This window comes from Eleginops maclovinus, chromosome 23, assembly GCF_036324505.1.
Source record: "Eleginops maclovinus isolate JMC-PN-2008 ecotype Puerto Natales chromosome 23, JC_Emac_rtc_rv5, whole genome shotgun sequence".
NCBI lineage: Eukaryota > Metazoa > Chordata > Actinopteri > Perciformes > Eleginopidae > Eleginops > Eleginops maclovinus.
In genome coordinates, this window is record NC_086371.1 from 19,378,017 (window position 1) to 19,401,291 (window position 23,275).

Here is a 23,275-nt window from a genome sequence, read left to right on the forward strand (position 1 = left end):
AGAAACAGGAAGTGATGTCACTAGCAGGAAACCCAGCACAATGCCCCCCACTCGCACATTGACGCCTAGACATGGAGTTCTGTAGAGGTTTTATTTTCAACAAAAGTACAGCTATATCAGATATGGATTTATTTTTACAGCGAAGTACAACATATTCCCAGTGCTTCTGATTACATCAAAACATATAATGTACATACAGTTGACATCTCCACTCTCCCATTCACAGTTTCTGGATTGAATAGGCATTATTTTTCATTTCTACAACAAATAATCAAAACTAAAAAGGCCAGCGAGAAAGAAAATGACAAATGTTTGCATATGGTGACGAAGGATGTGGGTAGAGAGTACGTTTTTCTGTGATAGGCAAAAATCCAGACCTCAAACTAGATGTTAATTTACAATGAGGAGATTTCCAAAAAGTGGGATGTCAGTCTTCGGTTTAACCTTGTTGTCATTGAACACCACATCAATAATATGGCTCATTGAAGACTGTTGTACCCTGACTATTGTGAAACAACACAGGACTGCATAACCAACTGCGAGGATTTCCTACTGAAGATATGCTAAATGTGAGTGTGCTGAAAGGAACGACATAAATCTGAGCAAACCTCTGATGCATCAAATTGACAGTCTGCTAAATTGGCTGTCTCGGTTTTTACTACCGGAAATAGAAAGAAAAAAAAAGGCTGTCCTCTCAGCTCTCAGCACAAGGTCAGATGATAATCATATAAGAGAAATAAAACCAATATATACACCCTTTTAACAGCATGGCTAAAACGGTACTATTTAATACTGCATTCAATAAATACAAGTGAAGAATTTAATTTGTTACTGTCAAGTCAAAAGAATAATTTCTTAAATAGAAACAAGAGCATGATATGAATTGTAATGAAGTACTGTGTGTGTGTGTGTGTGTGTGTGTGTGTGTGTGTGTGTGTGTGTGTGTGTGTGTGTGTGTGTCTACAGGATTATGTTTATTTTTAGCTCATCCCGGGAGGTTTTCATTTATTCAGCTCTTCTGCTTGACTACAAATCTATACACAAATACCCATGATCAGTGCTAACTCCTATTTGGTTCGCCGTTGTCATAGAAAAATGATACCCGTTTTGCCTCAGCGGTTAATGGTATTCAAATCAAAATAAAACAAATGAAAAACCAGCAGTTTGGAATATGACAGTGCATGTTGGAGTCAAAGAAATACTTTTTAGAATTACAGTTTATAGTACCCAATATATATGGGCAAAGAGAGCATTAGTGCCTTTCATTTCACCTATCAACAGTTCAGGAAAGATGTCCCACTCTGCTTAATAAATAAAAACCAGAAGCTACAAAGCGGTGATGTGAGCAGGAGACAGGTGGACAGAGAAAAGAACTCCCTTCAGTGAGATGGTATGGGCTTCACAAAATGAATGGTTCCGCGGTGTGTGGTACAAATAAAAAAAATCCCCCATTGGAAGTAAAATGAAACTAAACAATCTGTTAAGATTTGTCTAAAGTCTCATGCAAAATATCGGATGCCACGAGCATGCATTTACCTGGTACTGAGGTCTACCGCACGCAAGAACTGGAACAACATTCGTCTCCAACGCAAAATACCGATATCCAAATATATGATCTGTTCTTTTTACATTATTTACAGTGTGTAAGCTGATAAAGGTAAAATAGATGATTCTTCTTTTGATTCTTAATAATATACTTTGAAAACTAATAGACTATAATATATTTGAAATGAAACCAACGTTCAGCATGTTAAATAGATGACTCTAAATTCTTTGTGAGCAATACAATTACGTGAGATAATATAATAAGGTGTGTTTCAGTCAGTCAGACGGCACAGTATCGACTCATATGGGGGGGAATAAAAAAAAAAAAAAAAGGCCTGACCTCTTAGGTTTCTGGATCTCCTGCCACTGGGGAACGAGGAATTCCCAGTGTGTGTGAGAGAAAGTACGAGAGAGAGATGCGAGTCCCACACTGAAGGGAAAATACATGACTAATTCAAATCTGCCTGTGAAACTGAATAGATAATCACTAGTGGAATGCTGGAAGGCACTGGTAGATAGCATCTCTCTTCTCCGCAGCAGAACGGGCCAGCAAGTGTGCATGATTATGTGTGTGTTGGTGGCGTGACGTAGGGGGGATGTGGGGTTGGGGAGGGGGGCGTAGCACGGGACCTGAGGTTATCATGGCCTGGGAACCATATCTTTTTTTTTTTTTTGCAGTGCCAGACCAGGGAATAATCTTCCAAAACAATCTCACCGGGAGCCATCTCTCTACAGACACCAGCAGCCGACTCACCCGTTTCTCAACGTTTTCCTTTTTACTGAAACAAAACATAAATTACACAACATACAAAGCAATTCTAAAAAGGTCTTTTTTTTTTTACTTCTCCAGTAGGTTATAAGGCCTATAAGAAGGCAAACGAATGACATAGAACAATATATAAACTCTTTGATATCACGTGGTAGTGAGTAGTGAAGATATATAATGATATATCACATTGCACAAGTTGTCATATATGTACTGTCCATCAGGTGGTAATAAGTCAACACAAAAGTATCTGAGGTTTAAAGCATGATCACGAACCGTGTGTCACTTACATTCCCGACTGTAGAAAAGAATATACCTTCATGATGTGTGGAAATTGTTTATCCCTCAATAGATCTTTTCTAAAACCTCATGTGGCGTGAGGATCGCAGCTTCGGGGACATTGTTTTGATCTAACAAATAATCTGATCATGACAGTAAATCACTTAAGCTGAAGGCTAGCACATGGATCAGATAGGGGGAAAACAACGGGGGACGGGGGGGTGGAGAGCTGAGATTTTAAAGCTGCAGTCTTCAGAGAGGAATCTGTCAGAGGACGTCTGCATGCTACACATTAAATTCACTTTTCTGCATCGTCCTTTCTTTCAATTTGTGACCATTTCTCCTTGTGCTGGTTAAGGGATTGTTCTAATTCATCACACTGGGGGCCCCGTTTTCACACAAGAGGAAATAAGGTGTTCCTCTGACTGGATATGTGCTTTTTACAATGTGAGAGATATAAAACAATGAACAGAAGGAGTCTCTTCTCTAAACATCGCCCAGTGCCTTCACTTTTAGAGCTCGTTCCGGAGGTAGGCTATACTCTATCCAAACGCCCAGTGAGCTGCCAGCACAGTGCTACAGGGGTGGTCTCTGGGGAGAGAGTGTGTGGGGGGGAGGGTGTCAAAGGGGGTTTTAACACAAGGCAGGTGGAGCGTATAGTCTGCCTATCTCCTGCGCCCAGCTGTTTCATCTCTCGTCAAAACCCCCCCGGGGTGTGATGGGTTATGAATACCCTGTCAGAAGTGTTTGGTGAAAGGATGTAAATATTCTATTGATGTTCCCAACTATCGATTTGTTCTGTGACCCGTCGTATCGTGGCCGGTGGCAGCCTTCCAAGAGGATGAAGCTCTTTCCTCTGAGAGGCCGTGACTCACAGAGGATGGACCAGGTGTGCGGGAGATCGAGAGGAAAGAGCGAGGGAAACACTGAGAACGTCATACGGGGTGAAGAGAGGGCTACTATAATGCGGATAGCTAGAGAGGGGAGTGAAGGAGGGGGGGGGGCAGACACAGAAATGGCATGGCTGGTCTGTGATCAGTGGTAGAATGGGTCAGAGATGACGCCGAGCGTTTGCAGGTCCTTCGTCAGCTGTCAATTATTCAATCTCACATTCAGAAGAATGCAAACAAGCACTCTCACATAGCAGCAACATCTCAGCTTTTTAAAATCACCGTCTCACTACGAGGAAATGCCCCGGCTCGGCCTTCTCTCTCCAGACGATGGATTAAAAATGAATTAATATAACAATGTAAATAACTCCAGGACATTCAGATGGCGCGAGGATGCAGAATCTGAGGGGGGGAGTTCAGCTGGAGAAGCGTGATAACTTATGAAGTCGCTAACATATATGAATCGTAACGTTTTTAAATGTTTGAATCCAAAGTCTTCAGTCCTCTTGCTGATTCCGATCACAATAGTCCTTCATTTGTCAAAAGTCTCTCGTGTGGGGTTTTTTTTTCTCGTATTTTTCTTCATGATGGGTCATCCAGTGTTTAGTGCTTCTAAGAAAAATATCTGGTCCTTCAGAAGAGTCCGCGTGTCTCTATTTCTTAAATGGAGCTAATCTACTAAAATTCTGCCAGAAAGGAGCCTGGCCTCTTTTGGATTGACTGAATTCAAAAACCTCTCCTTGTGCCATGTCCTCCGATACCTCATACTGCCCCGCGCTGAGGGGGTCCTGCGGGGGCGGGTATGAGGGGGGCGTGCACCTGTTTACACCTGAGAAGGCAGGTGCAAAAAGAAGCAAGAGAGGAGTGGGAGGGGGGGTGGGTGGGCGAGGGTTGGACAAGGAGGCAGCGCGGGGGCACAAAGCGAGAGAAGAAAAAAAAAAAAGGTGGACAGCAAAAAGAGGAAACATAGTCAGTAAATGGATCAGGAAACGGACACAACAACACAACACCGAGTCATGCTAACGGAGAGGACAGGCACACGGACGCACATTAACATTCCTGCATATTAACCCTGAGATATGACACGGTATGATCGTATGGTGACGACTGAATCGGGGGAATTCAGCTCTAGCGATGACACAAGGGAGACTGAAGATGCTATTCAATCAAACTGTGGCGGGCAAACACCAGGACAGACGGCTGTCCGTTGGATGAAACAAGGCATTTGGACGTGATGCGTTGTTTCTCCGTGTTTGTCGACAGCGTGTTTGTTTGAATAGCACCCCCTCGACACTTGAGAAACACATGAGTGGCGAAAATAGAGCCAACAGAAAAGCTGTTAATATGCGCTTGACTACAGTCTACGACGTCATTTCGCTACAGCCTACAAGCATCACAACTAGTGCTAGTGCAGTAAAAATTAGATCAATACTCGAGGATGAAATATTCAAAAGTTGCCATGGCATCTTAGGAGGGAATAAAAATGAGGACCGTGTCTGTATAGGGGAGTGATTTGCCTAAAATACTGAGCCGTTAGAAGGGTTTTTTGGTTTATATTTTATTAGATTAAATTGTGCTTCAGTGTTAATCACAACACCTCCCAATGCCGCTTTAGCAGTTGCCATGGCATCTTATTGTGCTAGCTCTAAAGGAGAACTCTAATGCATATACCTTGATCATTCTCAAACCATGTCCATACAACATGGCCCTCTTTCTCAAGATGAAATCTATAAATGAATCTGAAATTCAAGAGAGTACTTCACCTTGTGCCAGCCATGTACACATACAGCACTTAGAAAACACACAACACGTCTACAGGGGTCCTAACGTCAGAGAGAACATTCCAGCAAGGGGTTAATTCATACTTTAATGGATGGTCATGCTCATTGTGAAACTGGCAATAGTAAAATGTACAAACATCTAGCCTAGCGCTCAAATGGCTAAATCTTAAAGGGGGATACCAGCAGTGGGGGACATGAGGGTCCTCCATCTGATGCTCTGGGAGGGGCTAGCATCCGGAGACACTCGCTTGACATGTTTTCCTGTTACAGAGATAGGTGGTGGCTGTCGGAGTTCAAGGTGGAGTCGGTGATTCTGGATAAGGATTGTTGATATTTGAAAACCCAAAATAACCGGCCCACATACTTTTATCTCCCTGTCTTTTAAAAACATGAATGCCCGCTTGTTGATGGCAAAAATGTTGTGTTGCTTGTACCAGTCCACTGTTTACCATGCACAGCATCAGGGGTATTTTTTCAGTACTAATACAAAGCGGACCGCTTTAAGACCAAGCTTCTACGGCAAATGTATTCCCCATTTTATTTAGTGATCATATTGGCAGGAGTATAATGGAAACCTAGTTTGAATGAAAATAAGCCCTGGCATATTGCCATATTAATTGACATGTTTAAATACAATAGTAGTCTAATATATAAGGCAACTAGGGTAGACTTGTCACTTGTTCCAGTTATACCGCGATACAAAACCGTAGACTTCTACGGAACTGCATTGAGAGATCCCCGGGGATATTTTGACAACTTTCAATCGCGGTTTAATGAAATGTGATTCTAGGGCTTTGATTCCTACTGTCAAAAATGTTTAAGTGTTCATAGAAAAGCAGCATCAGGCTTTAAACATGTTCCTTTAGCTTTAACTGTGGATTCAAAATGATATACTCCCCCTCGCAGCAAAGTAGAGCAACATTTCACATTTGATCTAACTAATGCAGAAAATGTCCCAGTTTGGGATTAATAAAGTACCTCTTATCTTATCTTAAATGTATATCTAGATTAATCTAAAATCAAAGTATTAAGGAGATATTAGCGTAGCATTAATGGCGATCTTAGAATGTGAACGAGGCAGGGACATCTGACCGGGTTGGAAAAACGTTATGTAAAATTTGGTTCTGTTCCGACTCGGAGCAAAAAGAAAATTTGGACAACCCTCTTTTTTTATTTGCATTCAACACACAAGTAGGGCATTCATTTTAAGACCTATTAAATCATATTAAGGACACATTTTAGTACTACATTTCAGACCAGTAAATTAAGACTTTTAAGGACTTATTAAGGATGTGCTAAACTCTGCAGGGGTAAATATGTTTGACTTTAAAATACATTGTATCGTGTAAGAATTGCTTACTCCACCTTTAACATTATTTTTGACATATTTGGCTATTAAACAAAACTTGTTAAATTCCAAAATAAGTCAAAATAATGTGATTGCCTCTTCTATCTTCAAGGCGTGATGTTGTATTATTATTAGATAACATTAAGTAAAGTAATTGCTGTTGTAATAAAAGACAGTAACTATAAAACCAACAAAAAGAAGGAATTCATTTTTTTAAAATCTGGATTTTAGCAATAAGCCCCGACAGCCACCCTCACTCAGTGAGAGAAAAAATGCAAACAGTCTGAAGTGTGAAATGAGTTTGGAGACAAGCGTGACACAGGACCCACATGTCACGGACGCGGGTATCGCCCTTTAAACTCAATACTTCATGCAAACAGCCCTCTGTCTTTTCATTGATGCTTAACGTCTGCTTTACTACTCATATCGATTCTTCCTCGTGTACGGGCGACACACATTTAACTCAAAGCGATACAAAAAAAAGCGATATAGCAAAAAGACATGAATCCACGTGACTTTTCTAGCTTACTCAGTACACAGATAGTCCATTCATAAACAAAGTAGGCGTGTTTTGAAAAAGGTGTAGACAGTTAAAAAAAAAAAGAGAGCAGGTTAAGGAGTAAAGAGTAAACAGCGATGAGAAGACAGAGCACAGCAGCGAGGAAAAGAAAAGGAAAATCACCTGATATCTTCTTGTTGCCTCACCTTTCTGTTTGGTCACCTTTCTCACTGTCATGGCCGCCTGCCGCTTCTGGTACTCAGAGATCTCGAAACCTTAACCAGAAACAATTATTACATTACCATTCATTTTAATTCAGACTTAATAAAGACATTTCAATGCTTTCAAATCTCTATAAGGCTTTCATTTCTATTTAGATTTATTGTTTGGATATTTTTAGCATTTCTTCACATTTAATATTTCCTTTTCTGATGTAATGCTTCTTTCATTGTAATATAATAAGATGTATGATTTTAAACAATGAGTAATGGTTTTCTATACAGTTTTATTTTGATTCAGATATATTGTTTATGTATAGCATTTTTCAGAATTGTTTTGCTGCTTTTATATAATCATCTTTTATAATTGTTTTTCCATATTTACATTTGAGTTAATACTTTCATTGTAATGTAAATACATCATATTGGTATTTTTTCAGATTGTTTAGATATTTTCTTCCTATACAGTTTTACATTTATTATATTGCATATCATTTTATATTATCATATACTTATTTCTTTGTTGTATTTTTTCTACTCTATTTTTGGACCTCAATCTTTAATTTGTATTCATTTATCTTATTTCATATTTATGCTGTGCACTAATACACCAGGGAAAGATTATTTATATATACAATATATTTTATTAATGAGAATAAAAGGGACGCCTTTAACTGTAACTCATAAAAACTGCTATGAGACATTATTTACTTTTTCACAATTAATTCACAATAAAGTACAAAAACCACCTTCAAGATTCAAGGTCACTAGCTCCTCTCCTGCCACCTTAACCTTAATGATCGCACATGTTGTATGTTGAGCATACGGCATGGCTTTGATATTATGTACATTCCATGTGTCTGGCTCTGCTGTAGCAAAGTCAATATGTGCCTGAAACTCCATTTCCCCTTGTGAATGAAGCCGCTGCTTTCCGAACGGGGCGGTGCAGGGAGGTGTGTGACTAACCGATTTTCTCGTCCTCCTGCACCATCTTCCTCTCCTCGTGGAAGGCCCTGAGCCAGCGGATCTTCTCCTCCGGCTTCTTGGCCAGGAAGATGTGGATCTCCTCGCTGTCTTTGTTACACAATTTGAAGGCGTTCTTCACGCTGACGTTGAAGTCGTCGTCGCGCCCGTCTATGGCGTCCCGCACATCGTAGCGATCCATATCGATGCGGCCCTTATAGTACAGGATGTCCCGGCGTATCAGATCCTGGGGAAGAGAGAGAGAGAAAGGCGTCTGTTAATGTGTGTGTGTGTGCGCTGAACCTTAGAGGTGTCAACAAGCATCCTTCCCCTTGGTGTCCTGAGTCTGCCTTATGTAACCCTTTCCATCTGCTGCAAAAACACACACACGCACACCTTCCACACATACAACCTTGAACGCCAAACTTCTCTATTCCAATTCCGCTGCGATATATGGTATCACACAATCTAAGAAGCACTGTTTAAACAACGGCATATGCACTCACTATTTACCAGGTACAGCAGAGGAATGTGAGTCACAACAACATGTGTGTTTGTTTTTTCATTTTCAACACAAACACATGCTATTTTATTGATTGTTTGCATATGTTGTTCTTAAATGGTGCCATTATTATTGAATTCAAGCTTTTGCTGGTATACTGATCTTGTGTTTTTATTGAAATTGTGATTTTTAACGTTATTTAGTTGGAGGCTCAACATAAGGCAGAGGGGTTTTCTGCCTCTTCCTGCACCTTTTAATTTGTTATGTTTGTTCATTTTCAGCTTGTGCATAACAATAAAATAAATACATTTAAAAATCAAATGTGAATGTTGCTGTTATTTTAAGACCCTTGTTTGCAACCAATAGTTATTTGACTTCTTTGATTAAGCTCTTGGTCAGTAAACGTGCCCAAGGTCATATCCAGATTGTTTGTACTTTTCAGGGCAGTTACTTTATAATAGATAAACATCCACACTCAGACTGAAAATATAATATACTACAAACGAGTAATAAGCACCCTAGTGGTAGGATAGATTAAAAGTTCAGAAAAGTCCCAGTAAATGACCAAAATAATCACCTTTATCCTCTAGATAAAATAAAATAGTGAAAAATGATAAATTCAATCAAAATTTCAAGTTAATATTTCCAAACTCCTTGCAAATTATTTTTAAACCAAAGTAGATATCTTTTGATTAATATTAATATTATTACTAGACGAAGACAAAGAAAAGCAGATCCTCACAGTACTGTTGATTAATCCAGCTTTACCGCAGCGCATCGTTCTATAAGTAACCTAAGCTACAGTACGTAGCTCTCCAGGAATTAGATATGGCCTGAGGACCAAATCACACCCCATCACACTATAGGGGGTCGAGGAAGGTAAGGAAAAAACAAACACAGGTGTCTTTTAATAAGCGTACAGAGACACATCTGCAGCCGTGTGCTGATAAGGAACAGCTGGGCAGAAAAGATGGAAGGCTACATGTAACCCCCCCCCCCCCCCCCTGAGGGCTGCCAATACACACGTGTTTCTGAGGATGCTGGGGAGGGCTGTGTGACTACAAATATAATTCACAGCAGACGGTACACACGTGGTGATCTGCAGGAAACTCTGGAGTTCATCTGCGGTGTCAGAGATGTTCGACAGTGATAGAAGGGGGAGTGGGGAGGGGGGGTAAAGAGGTTTGTGTGTCTGTGAAATGATTGCTCCTCTGTGACGCACTTCTCGAGCCTCTGTGTGTGTGTGTGTGTGTCTGTGCAGCTGTGTTGGTCTGCGTTTGTGTCTCCGTGTGCATGTATTGTTGGGTGTAGCCGAGCGTGAGCATCAGTCTGACAGGAGGAGCCTCGCCGCATTAGAACCCAAACTAACACAGCTCCATTTTGTAAAAAGGTGCGGAGGACTTTGAACGCATTTCACTTAGGGCTGGTGCGTCTCATAGCACAGCTGAGTCTCGAGTAAGTTGGGAAAAGTCTTTAAGCGTCCTCGCCAACAGCAGAGTGATATACCAGCTTTTAAGAAGATAAGATGAGCGTTTTAGCTCATCAGCTTGTTTTTATTCATCAAGGTCTCTATAAAAAGGAGGAAAAAGCACAAAGAGAGCCTACCTTCTTACAGAGGACCAGCTGGTGATCAAAGAGGAAGAAGACTCGCTGCTGGCTGCGCCCGTACGGCTGATAGATCCATGACAACTCCCCAGTGTAGATGAGCTCCGAGCTCCTGTCCAAGATGTCGTCCCCCTACACACACACACACACACACACACACACACACACACACAATGTGTAAATGAAAGAAATACGGTTCTTTTAATGAATGATCTAACCAATGTTCAACAGAAAGACAGGTTAATATGATGGAGTTCTAGTGTCCTTTTAGGTAAAAATACTAAGTGCTACAGTTGGAGGGCAAATATATGCTTTTATATAACATAACATTTCAAAGGATAACTTGGTTAGGACTACAATAAGAGTGCCACATTTACAAGAAAAGAAAGAAATGACACATTTACATACCGGTAAATTAAACTCTAATTTTCAGTGATTATTAAATCATACATTTTGCAAAGATATTCTGGGGGACATTTTCTGAGATTCAAGTCACAAATGACCACATTTGTTCTTATAGCAAAGTCCACTTCAGTAGCTCATTATATCAAGTATCTACTTCTCAGCTTGTGAACAACGTTTAGTTAGTGTCTTCAGTGGATTTTTTCGAGCCTGAGAATTACATTTTGAGGATGTCATATTTATATCATGAAGTTTAAATTAGATGTATTTTTCCTCTCAGGGGTAATTTGGACTGCTGCAGTGGCAGGAAAAGAGAGGAAGACACACAAGATAAAAAGTCATGCATAACAACAAGAGGTGAACACACCAAGTAAACAAATGTTAATAGTAGTTAAAGAAAAAAGGAAGGAAGTAAAGACGAATAAAAACAAAGATAGAAAGAAGGAAGTAAAGAAGGGTGGAAAACAGAACTAAATAAAGGAAGGAAGGAAGGAAGGAAGGAAGGAAGGAAGGAAGGAAGGAAGGAAGGAAGGAAGGAAGGAAGGAAGGAAGGAAGGAAGGAAGGAAGGAAGGAAGAAGAAAGGAAGAAAGACAAATAAATCATCTTAGACTTGAAAACATTTTAGAGGGAGTTGAACAAAAAATATTACATTTTTTAAATAAAGTTTGAACATTTTATGGACTAATCATTTCTGTCTGATAGTGAAAGTTGAGAGGACGTCAACATCTAAAGGAGGATAAAAAGGAATGACTTTGGAAATCTTAAAGGCATATAAATGAGATGAGTACTGACTCCAGTTCCCCCTCAGTAACCTTGAGACTGTGAGCACATTTACTGAGAGATATGGAGCTTTTATGTCAATTTCTTCCAATTCTGGGGCAATATCTGTAACCAAACAGATGGACCGAACAGGCCAGAGCGTTTTTTTGCCAATAAACAACCTCAGTGGACATTGGATGCACAAACAGAACACACAAACAAACCTCCCAGTCCAGAACGGAGGCTTGCCACTGGGCGATCTTGTCGATGTTCTCCAGTCTCCTCTTCCTCTCGTTGATCTGCTGGGTGACGTTCCGCATTACTGCCAGCGCCGCCGCCACGTATCGATAATCACTACGGACACAGTGCACACGTAATTAGTCCTGGGGTGCTAGAGGGGAGAAGTTATAGCTCTTGGAGTTTTGCCATCCTTTAAATAAAATAAAAACAAGGCGGCCTATTAAAGGAGCGGGGGTTATAAAGTCAGAGCAGTAAGTCTATAAAAAACACACACTGCTGTTTGCTTCCAATCAGCACTCTCTCCATCCACAGCTAACTATGCTAACTGAGCCGGATTTATCCCTCTGGCTTAGATGTGAAACAGATCCAATCCTCACTTTGGAAGATAATGTGTGTGTGTTGTGTGTGTTTGTGTGTGTGTGTGTGTGTGTGTGTGTGTGTGATGGTGTTGTGTGTGTGTGCATGACAGAGCAGGCCTATATCTGGCAGATTGTCTCCAGCTCCTAACAGTGGAACGCTGTGATCTGGCAGGGGGGAGCTGGCGGAGCTGGCACCTGTCCCTCTCTGGCTGAGAAACGGAATCGTGAATGACCCGGAGCTGGCTGAGACGCTGAATCACTCACGCCGTGTGCTGGTGGCTCCGCACGCATGAGTTTGCACATCTGGATGCCCCGCGTCTTCTGCAAATGTTTGCGTTGTGCACCGTGCTTGTGTGCAGTGCAGCAAGGGGGGGAGTGAGTGTTGATGCTTGTGTACCAGCAAAGGCCCAAATTCATATTTAATCGGCCCTCTATTTATATCAGGAGTCCTACACATCGCCATGTAGTGAAATAAGATGGATTGCTGTTCAGTATTTTTGTAAAGCTTTTTTTTTTTTTTTTTTTAAGATATTTTTTGGGGGCTTTTTCCCTTTAATCGGATAGGACAGTTGAGAGTGACAGGAAAGTGGGAGAGAGAGTCGGGGTGGGATCCGGAAAGGACCACGGGTCGGGAATCGAACCCGGGTCACCGGCGTACGGTGCAGGTGCCCCAGCCAGTTGCACCACGGCCGGGGCCTGTTGTAAAGCTTTTAGATGAATCTGAGTTACGTGATTATATTTCCTCAAACACATTTACAGAAAGCTGTTTAATAATCCTAACACCTGCAAAAGCTGCAACTAGTGCTCATTTCGTCAGTTTACTCATTCTTCAGGATGCCCTGTTTTGCTTTTGGGGCTGTTCCCTTTCCAATAGTGTGTGATATAGGTTTTTGTGCATGTGAATGGTCTGCAAAGGCTGATATCCCAACGTCCCCTCCAGAGGGAGTTTCTCTCAGCCTGAAATGCCTCCATTAGACTTGTTTGTTTACTTCCAGAATATAGTGACATCACTATGTAACACTTGCACTCCTATTGGAAAGTCTTTAAACACATTGTATGTGTTTAGCTAAGGGGCGGGACATCACTAATCGGTTGTCCAATAATAACAGGGCCGGCCAGCAGACCAATCAGAGTTGGCTCTGGTTTCAGACAGAGGGTGAAGAGGTGCTGCAGCACAGGCAGTGTGAGAAAAATAAAGAGCTTTTTGAACATTGAAGCATGGAGACATGTCCCAGTAGAGACACGAAATACAAATGTGAACCTGAAGTTTAGTATTTAATCATGTCTAAAAGGGCAGGTATGTCTTGGACTCTGGGGATTTTCTCTGTATTAGTCAAAGAAAAACGTAACTATTTTAGCTTTATTAATTAACAGTTTTAGTCATCAGATTATATTCAACATGTCAATAAAGTCTGGCCCGAAATGTCCGACGGTTTCTTTCTCTCAAGCATTCTTGTCATAATATTAACTTTAACATAAGTCAATTATTAGTAAGTTATAAGAAACGGAACTGCTTCATGAAAAGATAAATAGTGCAGAATTATTTATCTTGACATTTTGTCAACAATAATAAAAAATGTTTATTTTAGGTGTATTTAATCAGTTTTTATCATCAATATTGAATGTTTATAAAGGTCAAATGTGAGCTCTATTGACATCTATGCCTTCCCATCGTCTCACAATGTAAAACAAAAAGGTTGATTCAGATCAGGTCATATTATTCGTTGGCGAAACAGCACCCAATGCAGCTGTTAGGGCCACCACTAATTATTCCCATTGAAAAAGCAACACGTTCAGCAGATTCAAAGTGACCATGGCCAGAGCGTTCTGTACCTGTGCTCCTGCGCAGTGTATTTGAGCAGCTCAGCCAGCTGGAGTGGATATTTGCAGATCTTCTGGACAGGGGTGAGCAGAAAGCCATCAATGGCGATGTCGATCATCTGCTGGAGGAGGCGACAGGCCTCGAAGAAGTGCTGATACCTCCCATCCCTCATCAGTTTGCTCAGCTCCATACAGGCGTCCAGGTGGTTGTTACAGTACTCTGAATAGATCCAGAAACCGTCTTGCTGTAGAGAAAAAAGGGGCGAGAGACACGTGATGAGAGAGGGAGAGATGTACTGAATTCTCCACCCAGTAAAACATGCTACAGCGTCAACACGGACAGCAAAGAAGCTCTGGCTGCTCAGATGTTTTTTATTATAGCCATTTTCTTAGGATCATGACTTAATTGTCTCATTACCTTAAAATAAACTGTTTGCTGGCGACTTAATTATCAGCACAGCTGCTATCTCCAGATAATGGGATAATTAAGTTCTGATCGTGAGATAACAGGCCAAACTAAATTATTAGCAACTGAAGCTTCTCTCAGTTGGACGGTGAGTGTGAGGTAAACACACTTTCAAAGTGTGCTAAAGAAGTAAAGACTCGTACGTCTAATATGTCATTTCTACACTGCCAGGTGTCTCAATAATCTCTCTCATAACAATTACAAAGTTTGGTGGTGTCATGTATCAGTGTGGAATCATGGGGGTTGTTGTCTGAATCACCTTTACCTTCTACTTGGATTCAAACGACATTACTTCTCTCAAAAATGAGCCCGTCGAATGAAATCGGTTAAAAAAAGAATCCCTAAATAAAGCTGTTTTGTACAGTTTTATGATTCAGGTCCCTCGGTTGCTTTATCGCATTTTCTTAGCTAATTTCTTAGATAACTTAAGTTCCAGATGTATTCATTGAGTGTCATCCTTCATGCAATTAAAAAATATAGTTTAAAAACAACCATGATTATATTGGACTGTATTTTTGTAATATGTAGGATGGCCTTATATGGAACCCATCTTTTATTTTATTTTTGTTATACCTGTGTTATATACTTTCTCAGTGTTATTATTGATTTCATTTCTATACATTTTCTTTTTCATATTCTCATGTTGAATTTTGGGGATTTGAGACCTTATACATGTTTTGACCCCTTGTTAAAGAAACCGTTCATCTAAATTGGAGTACTATTGGATGTAAAGGGGAAAGTGAGAAAATAACTAATAAATAATAAGGTGAAAAAAACAGAAACAACCATGATCATCGTAGAGATGCTGATTAAATCTCGACAAAACGTCAATTTCTGATAGATTCTGCAACTCGGTGGCAGACAGACTGTCACCTTCATTTAATTTAGATTTCTATGGATTCAAAATCCTGTTTGGAATAATGTCAAATACACAACCTCAAAAAACGATAACACTCGTTTAATTGGTTTTAGACATTTCAATTTGGAAATCATACTTTTTCACAAACTATTTCAACTCACATGTTCTAAAAAGCACGGTCCGATTTCAGAGAGGTGGGGGTCGTCTGTGTTGTACTGTTTCTCCAGGTCTCTGACGAAGCCCATCTGGAAGCGGTAGATGTCCTCGATGTTCCCGAAGATGACCTTCAGCTGGTCGTCATTGAACATGTCCACGCGCTTCCTGCACTGGCGCAAGTAGCCCTGCAACAAAACACGTTCCAAATACTATGAGAACCCAAAGAAAAACAGTAAAGTAGATTGTTGCATCTCATCAGTATTTATGCTAATTCTTTGGAATAAACAGGTGAAGGCGTCAAAGCTTGAGAGTCTAAATGAACTTTGACTCTGAAGCTTCCGCGGAGGGAGGAACAATCTTGAGTAGGTCGAACTGTGGCCTCAATTTCAGTCGGTCCAATTCTTGTGGTTAATTAAATGCCCTGAAGCTTCGGCACTTTGGGAAAAGATTTACTGTGAGAGAAAGCTTTTTGCTATTTTCACTCCACCACCGAGTATTCTCTGTGTCTGAAAAACAAATGTAAAGTCCTTTGTGTATTGCTTACTCAATGGAAATAATCAAAACTAAAGCAGTCAACATGTCGATGTATCCTTGGGAAAGATACTTAACCCCGATTTGCTCCCGATGGCAGGGCCAACGGTGTATGAATGTGTGAAAGTTAGTTACCTACAGCAAAAGTGTACTGCTCTGTATGAATGGGGTGAATGACATGTAGTATGTAAAGCGCTTTGAGGGGTCGAAGAGACTGGATTAAGCACTATATAAGTACAAGTCCACTTTCAAAATCAGTGCATCTGCTACTTAAAAAAAAAAGTAATTGATGCGCCTTTTTATTTCATAATAGTTTATAAATAACAGGCACAATTTGATGTTCATTTTGGTGTCACAGTACAATCTGCGTCTGCTATTTGAGACTCAGAGTCAGTCCTTTATTCGTCCCTGAGAGGGGAAATTTACATTTGCTACAGCAACAACAGAGCCAAAGACAGCTTTAAAAAAAAGCATGCATAAGAGATATAGCAGCCTGGTATATAATGCACAGTTATTGATGGCATATGTAAGTATATATAAAGCACATAATTGGTATTGCACAACAAGGGATGTTATAGTCGGTGTTGTTATATATGTGGGGGTCTACCAGGGACCATGATGGTTATATAGTCTGACAGCTGCAGGAAGGAAGGACCTGCAGTATCTCTCCGTGAGACACCAGAAAAGCATTATTTGTATTTCCAAAATAATCAACGTCTGGAGACAAAAATAAAATAATGTGTCTGTATCACGCCCCAAAAAGTGCGCTGGATTTTGATGCAAATTTGTTGTGGCAAAACAGCAGAGGTGGGACCAAGTCATTGTTTTGCAAGTCACAAGTTAGTCTCAAGTCTTTGCTTTCAAGTCCCGAGTCAAGTCATGAGTCAAGACAAGCAAGTCCCGAGTCAAGTCCCAAGTCAAGACCGACAAGTCTCAAGTCAAGTCCCAAGTCCTACCGTTTGAGTTTCAAGTCCTTTTACAACGGAGAAATAATATTTACACAAATCATGTCTGCTTTTAAGATCTGTATATATTTATCAAACCAAGAACATTGTTCAAACACATTTGAAATAAACAAAGGCACATGTAATTTCCACAGAAAGTGCTGACATTGTATTTCCATTGCTTATTGCACTATAACGGTCTACAAAGATCCTCATTTTTGCTAAACACTCTTCACCTTAAAACTTAAATCTAGCCTTGAACTAAAAAACATGTCTTCACCCTCAAACAGGTATTTGGAGGATCACAAAAACAGTTGAATGTAACTTTTCCAAATGTCTTACCACTTTATAAAACATATTTTCAGTCTTTCTAACTCATTTCAAAACCTAAATGTAACCTTAACGTTTTCAAACATGTCACCACTTTATACAAGATATCCTCACTCCCAAAAAAGTGTGTGTGTGTGTGTGTGTGTGTGTGTGTTTTTGGAAGGGGACTAGATGAGAAGTGTCATGACAATGAACAGAGTTGTGTTTTTCTATGTCAGGGCCCTATTCTGCATTGCATTTGCAAAAGATCAAATTGGCCAAAAGTCTGACAGTCATTTGTGCACGATGGGGACGTAGTATGATGCCACCATGGCTGAAAACTCGCTCCACTGGAGCACTAAAGGCAAGCACTGCCAAGACTCTGGCCGCCACTCGGAAGAGTGAAGGAAGGAGACTTCATGTTCAGTGCCCAGAACAAAACGGCGTTCTGTCCTTCGGCTGTGTCTAGGTAGTGACTTAGCTGTAGTGCTGGAGTGGTCCCAACATCCTTCTTCTGCCTCTTATGGTATGCAGCAAACAGCCCTTCTCCTTGTCCAAGGTCCTCTTGCTCTTCTTCATCAACCAGAGGCACAGGTTGCTCAGTCTCTGCAGCATCTTGCAGGATAAATTCTGGAAAAACATTTAACAACAGCAGAAACAAAAGAGCCCTTATTACCATTGGTGTTGGTGAGACAGTGTTAGACTGAAAAATGCAATTATTCATGCTGTCAATAAGATCAGACTACGAGAAAAAAAGTTGCATTGAAGTCAATAATATTTACCTTTAACCTGTTGTGCCACCTCTGCCTTGATGTCACGAATGACCAGTACATGGTGCTCCACCCACAGCAGAGAAAAGGCTGGATCCAAGGCGGCTGCTTTGAGGTAGACTGGGTCTGAAGAGGGGGCAGTGATCCCATCTTGAGTCCCGGCCATTTTCACGTTAATGAAGATCCCAAGAAATCTTTTGTTCAGGGATGCCTGGAGACTTCCGACCCGGCCGCTCAGGAAACAAACTTGAGGCTTCAGCTTCTCACGGTGATGATTGAGGGACAAGACGCATGGAACAACTGCACTGATTGTGACGACCTTCTCTCCCTGTGTCAAATCAGTTGCTTCTCCAAACGGCTTCAAGATGTCCACCAACTCCTTCAACAGATTCCACTCTCGTGGTGTGAATGACAACTCCTTATGCCCAGCCTTTTCTAGAATGGCACACAGCTTTAGATGATCACACTGGAGAACTGCCTTTACTTGCCTCAGTGTTGAGTTCCATCTTGTGTTGACTGCAGCAGGGACGCCTTTCTGTTCCCCAAATTCACTATCAAACACATCTTTGAATGTTGTGCTTGTGTGCAGCAATGAGCTAAGTTTTGATAACTTGGAAAGAGAAGGACAAACCGTCTCCCACCACCAGCTGAAGAGTATGCGCAAAACACTGCTGTTCTTCCAGGGTTAAGTCACACCAGAGATCAGGGTCATCAAGATGATCTCCGTCATCATCCTGTTGTTCACTGGGGAAGCACACAGTGAATGCCTTTCGCATGTTAGCAGTATTGTCACTAATAATGTAGTCCAATCCAATTTATCTTTGATGTTGTATTCATCGCATATTGACTCAAATTGGTCACAGATTCGTTCAGCTGTGTGTGAGCCTTTGAAGCGATTGCAGGCCAAGAGATTTGTATTTAGCTGTATCCTCTCTTTAGCTGTCTCTTTCTCTATCCAGTGGACAGTGACACCAAGGAATCCCCTCATCTTTCGGTCAGACCAAATGTCCACAGTGACTGAAACATGCTCAGTGTTGCTCAATTGAGTTTTTAATCTTGAACGCCTCTCTCCCTACGAGGCTCTCTGTTTTTGATGTCAACGTTCTGCGACACACTGGGCTGTACTTACTGTCAATTACTTTCAGAAAGTGCCGAAAACTCTTGTGTTCCACAATAGACAGGGGAAGGTTGCAATCAATAATCAAGTCGGACAGTATTGCGTTACTGATAGCCTTCTGCTGTAGATGACTCATGCTGTAATTCGCTTCACGACTGTCCAAGAATTGTGAGATTGAAGGCTGTTGTGGTTCATCTATGATGCTTCTACTCATCTGGTATTCTTCAAATCTGTAACAGGTAAGCATATAAAACAGATGTCAGAAAGTCCCTGATAGCCACACATAAATTGCATTTGAAACTCCTCATATATCAATGCTAACATTGTGTTAATATTTATTTTTGTATTATTATGAATTGTATTGTATACTGTAAGATTGTGTTTGTTTTAACATTACATTGATAAAATACATTTCCATTTTCAGTGTACACTTACTATATTAATTTATATTTTTCCTGCTTTACCTTGCCATCACGCAGCCCTTTCCGACAGGAAACTGAAGTACGCTTGTTAATTCATTCTCTCCAGCAAACATGATTCCATTGGCAAAAACAGCCATTTTACCTGCATCACAGAGACATTGCTGGTCTACTGCTGGCTCAATGATTAAGTGTAATTGTGCTATTCTATGTCTTTGTTGATAGTTCAGCTTTGTTGTGATTTACCTAAATTACATAAGCGATCTGAATGAGGCAGCAGTAGACTAGCAACTCCTTTGTGCTGCAAAGTAAAATAGCAATTTTTGTCAATGGAATCTGGTGTGCTGGAGAGAGTGAGATATACTTAGTTTTCCTATCGAAAAAATCGTCTGGCAGCAAGCTCAAATGGTACACATATTTATAATATAAAGTACATTCAACTGACCTTGATTTTGTCAGGCTTGCTTTAGTTTTGCTGCTGGTAGCAGTCTACTGTGTATGATCCACTGACTAGCTGCTAAGTAAATACAATCTCGCTTCAAAAATCCTAAACTATCCTTTTACAATATGAGTATGGATAAGTTCACTATTTTGCACTTTGAGCCCCATTTCTGGATTGTCTAGGATGAAAAAGTGTGTTTGACACCGATATTTTAACGATTGGTCCACCATGCTTCATGTAAGCGCATTCATAAAGCGGTCCTTAAATCAACCTTAAACGTTCGTTTTCAAAGATGTGCAACTCACCGAGTGGTCACTGGTTAGTAGTGATGCTCCAAAACGAGTGTCTTAGCGAAATACAGTTTCTGTCGTATTTAATTTGCCATTTCGTATTCCAAATATCAAGCGGAAGTTAATAGCCTACTCAGTGAGGTATCTGAAAACATAGCTAGTTCCACAATAGCAAATAACACGGATGGAAACCAAATATTTCGCCGATATATTTTTTTAGGGATGCACCGATGCTGAGACATCGGCCGATGTTAGTCCTATTTACCACCATCGGCACATCGGTAAAACAAGGTGACATCACCGATGGCAGTCGCCGATGTTTATGTTTCGCTACGTGACCGGGAGAAGTCGCATTAGCGTCATTGTTTTTAAATCTGACGGACCAAATCTGAAGTCAGGGCATCATTTTAAAGGATTAGAACACTGACTGTAGGTCTGCCATAACCTTTAAAGTCATTCGGGGGGGCGTCTCCTCTCCTCTGAGGAGCTGCTGCTGCACGCTGCGCATGCTGCAGGACTTCTGCGCCGTGTAAATCCATTCTTCAGTGTTCTTAGGAGGCCGTCCTAATATATTTGTGACTTTGTTATACTTGCTGCTACTCCCGTTAACTTCCAGAAACTTACTATGGCTCGCTCAACCTCTCTCTCGCGCTTACACATGCACATACGTATCCGCCACTCTATCTTTTAAAAGGGATAGGCTGCCTTAGTCTGCATTGTGCTACCATTACAGGTTACATAGTAAAACACCGGCCATCCGCATCGGCAACAATGTTATTCTTAACCTCGGTATCGGCCGACATTTTTGCAATCGGTGCATCCCTATATTTTACTTAAAACAACTACGAACACCACTCGGTGAGTTGCTCATCTTTGAAAACGAATCTTTAGGGTTGTTTTAAGGACAATGTTATGAATGCCTGTAGCCAACCATTCTGAAGCAGGGGGTGATTCCAAATGAGCCAAAAGCTGGAGACTGGATCAATCGTCAACATTTCTATTTCATCCAAGACGACCCAGAAAGGGGGCTCAAAGTGCAAAATAGTGAACTTATCCATTAATGAACCCACAGGAGATACCGTTTAGCGTGTTAGTAAGCCAAGGTGACGTTTACAGTTTCATTGATATGTAGCTAGCTAGCAATTAGCCGATAAGCTAGTGTTGGCTTTCATTCAAAACTTACCGTTCTTTGTGCAACTTCAAATGTCGAACGAAGTTGGAAGTTGTCGCGTCTCCGTCTGTTATCTTCGTCCCGCATGTTTTACAGACTGCAGTTTTGTTGACCACCTCAACGTTTTAAATCCAAATGAAACTACCCTTGGTATCATTTTTGCCTACTTGGCGCCTCATTTGTTGTCCAGTACTTTGATTGGTTTGATGCTGTCAGATCAAAACAACGTGGATCTAATTTGATTGGATGTCGTGCCACACACACGTTACGCACACAGATGCACACAGGTGCAAAGAGAGATAGCGCTGTCCATGTCAACATACTTTTTAATATTTGGGTTTGGGGAAAGTAGCAAGTCTTTTCGAGTCAAAAGGGGCAAGTCCAAGTCCAAGTCCAAATGCGAGTCACTGATGTTAAAGTCCAAGTCAAAGTGCAAGTCCTTTTAGATTTTGTCAAGTCAAGTCTCAAGTCATCAAATTCATGACTCAGTTGACTCGAGTCCAAGTCATGTGACTCGAGTCCACAACTCTGCAAAACGGTGATACTACAACTTCTGTCAGTCCTAATTGTATCTAAAACAACTACCCAGCACTCACAGCTAAAAGGTTCTTATTGAAATTATTAGAAATGTAAAGCCAAATCTGAAGTTATTAACCATTTCCAATCATTTGACTAAGCCAAGAGCAGGAGATCGGAGGCGGGGCTTAAATCAAACTCAAGTGCGCATTTTCTATTGGCCCAGATACGGGGACTTCTGCTCTTATAGGAATAGGAATGAACGGGTCCGCCTCCAATGCTGAATCCAGTTCTATTTATCAATTCTTGTTATGTTGTGTTTTTAGTGGTTTACGTTAAGATATGTAGCTTCTTCTATGATAGCGTAGTTACAGTGCAACACAAAAAATGTCAACTTAGTGGCATTTTTACTAAATGTGCACTACAGCTTGTTTAACTAATAATCTGCCTTTAATTCTAAAACCCTTAATTTTACATACACAATTCACATCATCTTAAACTAGAAGTGCAGAGGTGAAAAGGTGAAATTTATGCTTCACTGCAACTATTTCTTAAATATTACGCTTCACCCGAAACAGAGACAAAGGGCATATAGAGGATTATGGAAAGATGATTAGATAAGCACAAAATATTTGCAGCAGAAATTCCTGCCCACCAAAAGTCCTGATGCAGGTGTTTAGTTCTGTATTACAATACGACCTTTACGTAACTGACGCGCTGGCGGCAACATTTCAGAAATAACTGCTTCACATGCAAAACAGAAGTGTGCAGGTTTACTAAAACTCCCTTTTTGTGATTTTTAAAGATTTTTTAGTAGTATCAGCAGGAAGGCCTGGTGGAATTGGGCTACTGTCCTTAACCGTGTGTTATATTGTTATTGATAGCAGCAGAACAAGCATTAAGGTATGGAAAGAACTGATCATAACAATGGTGTATTTCACATTAAAGTACATGCATTTATGTTCATTATTAGGCTACACAGTGCAGTAATTATATGCCACAGACAACCAGGCCCATGTACACTCACAACTGGAGATAAAATGCATTTTAAAATAATTACAAAATTGTACGAGTGCACAGAAATGATGATGGATAAATATATTTCAATATAAAAGTATAAATAATATGTGTTGTTTCATTTAAAATTTGGATGTGTCATGTTTTGAGTTTTTGCTTCCACTGAAATGAATGGCAAGCCTCTCGTCTAAATTTATAACGTGTGAAATCTAGCCTGTCACTTGGGCATGAATCATAAAATAATGACAAATTTAATCTGGGCTGAACGTCTCCAAGTGCGGCTGCTGCCA

The 23,275-nt window shown here is 40.6% G+C and overlaps 1 protein-coding gene across 5 annotated transcripts in view; it reads right to left on the reverse strand.

Annotated features, from left to right (window-relative positions):
* Positions 1 to 77: 77 nt before the first annotated feature.
* The window catches only part of LOC134859914 (rho guanine nucleotide exchange factor 9), a 57,451-nt gene continuing 34,253 nt past the window's right edge, over positions 78 to 23,275 (reverse strand). For 4 of the 5 annotated variants that reach the window (XM_063876698.1, XM_063876697.1, XM_063876700.1 and 1 more), the window contains 7 exons: positions 15,465 to 15,644; positions 13,991 to 14,223; positions 11,783 to 11,912; positions 10,397 to 10,528; positions 8,293 to 8,536; positions 7,315 to 7,383; positions 78 to 4,309 (listed from right to left, as the gene is read on the reverse strand). In XM_063876698.1, coding sequence (XP_063732768.1) covers positions 4,134 to 4,309; positions 7,315 to 7,383; positions 8,293 to 8,536; positions 10,397 to 10,528; positions 11,783 to 11,912; positions 13,991 to 14,223; positions 15,465 to 15,644 — 1,164 coding nt within the window. In that variant the 3' untranslated portion in view covers positions 78 to 4,133. Of the gene's footprint in view, positions 4,310 to 7,291; positions 7,384 to 8,292; positions 8,537 to 10,396; positions 10,529 to 11,782; positions 11,913 to 13,990; positions 14,224 to 15,464; positions 15,645 to 23,275 lie in introns of all 5 variants that reach the window. The other variant, XM_063876699.1, reaches the window with a different exon arrangement.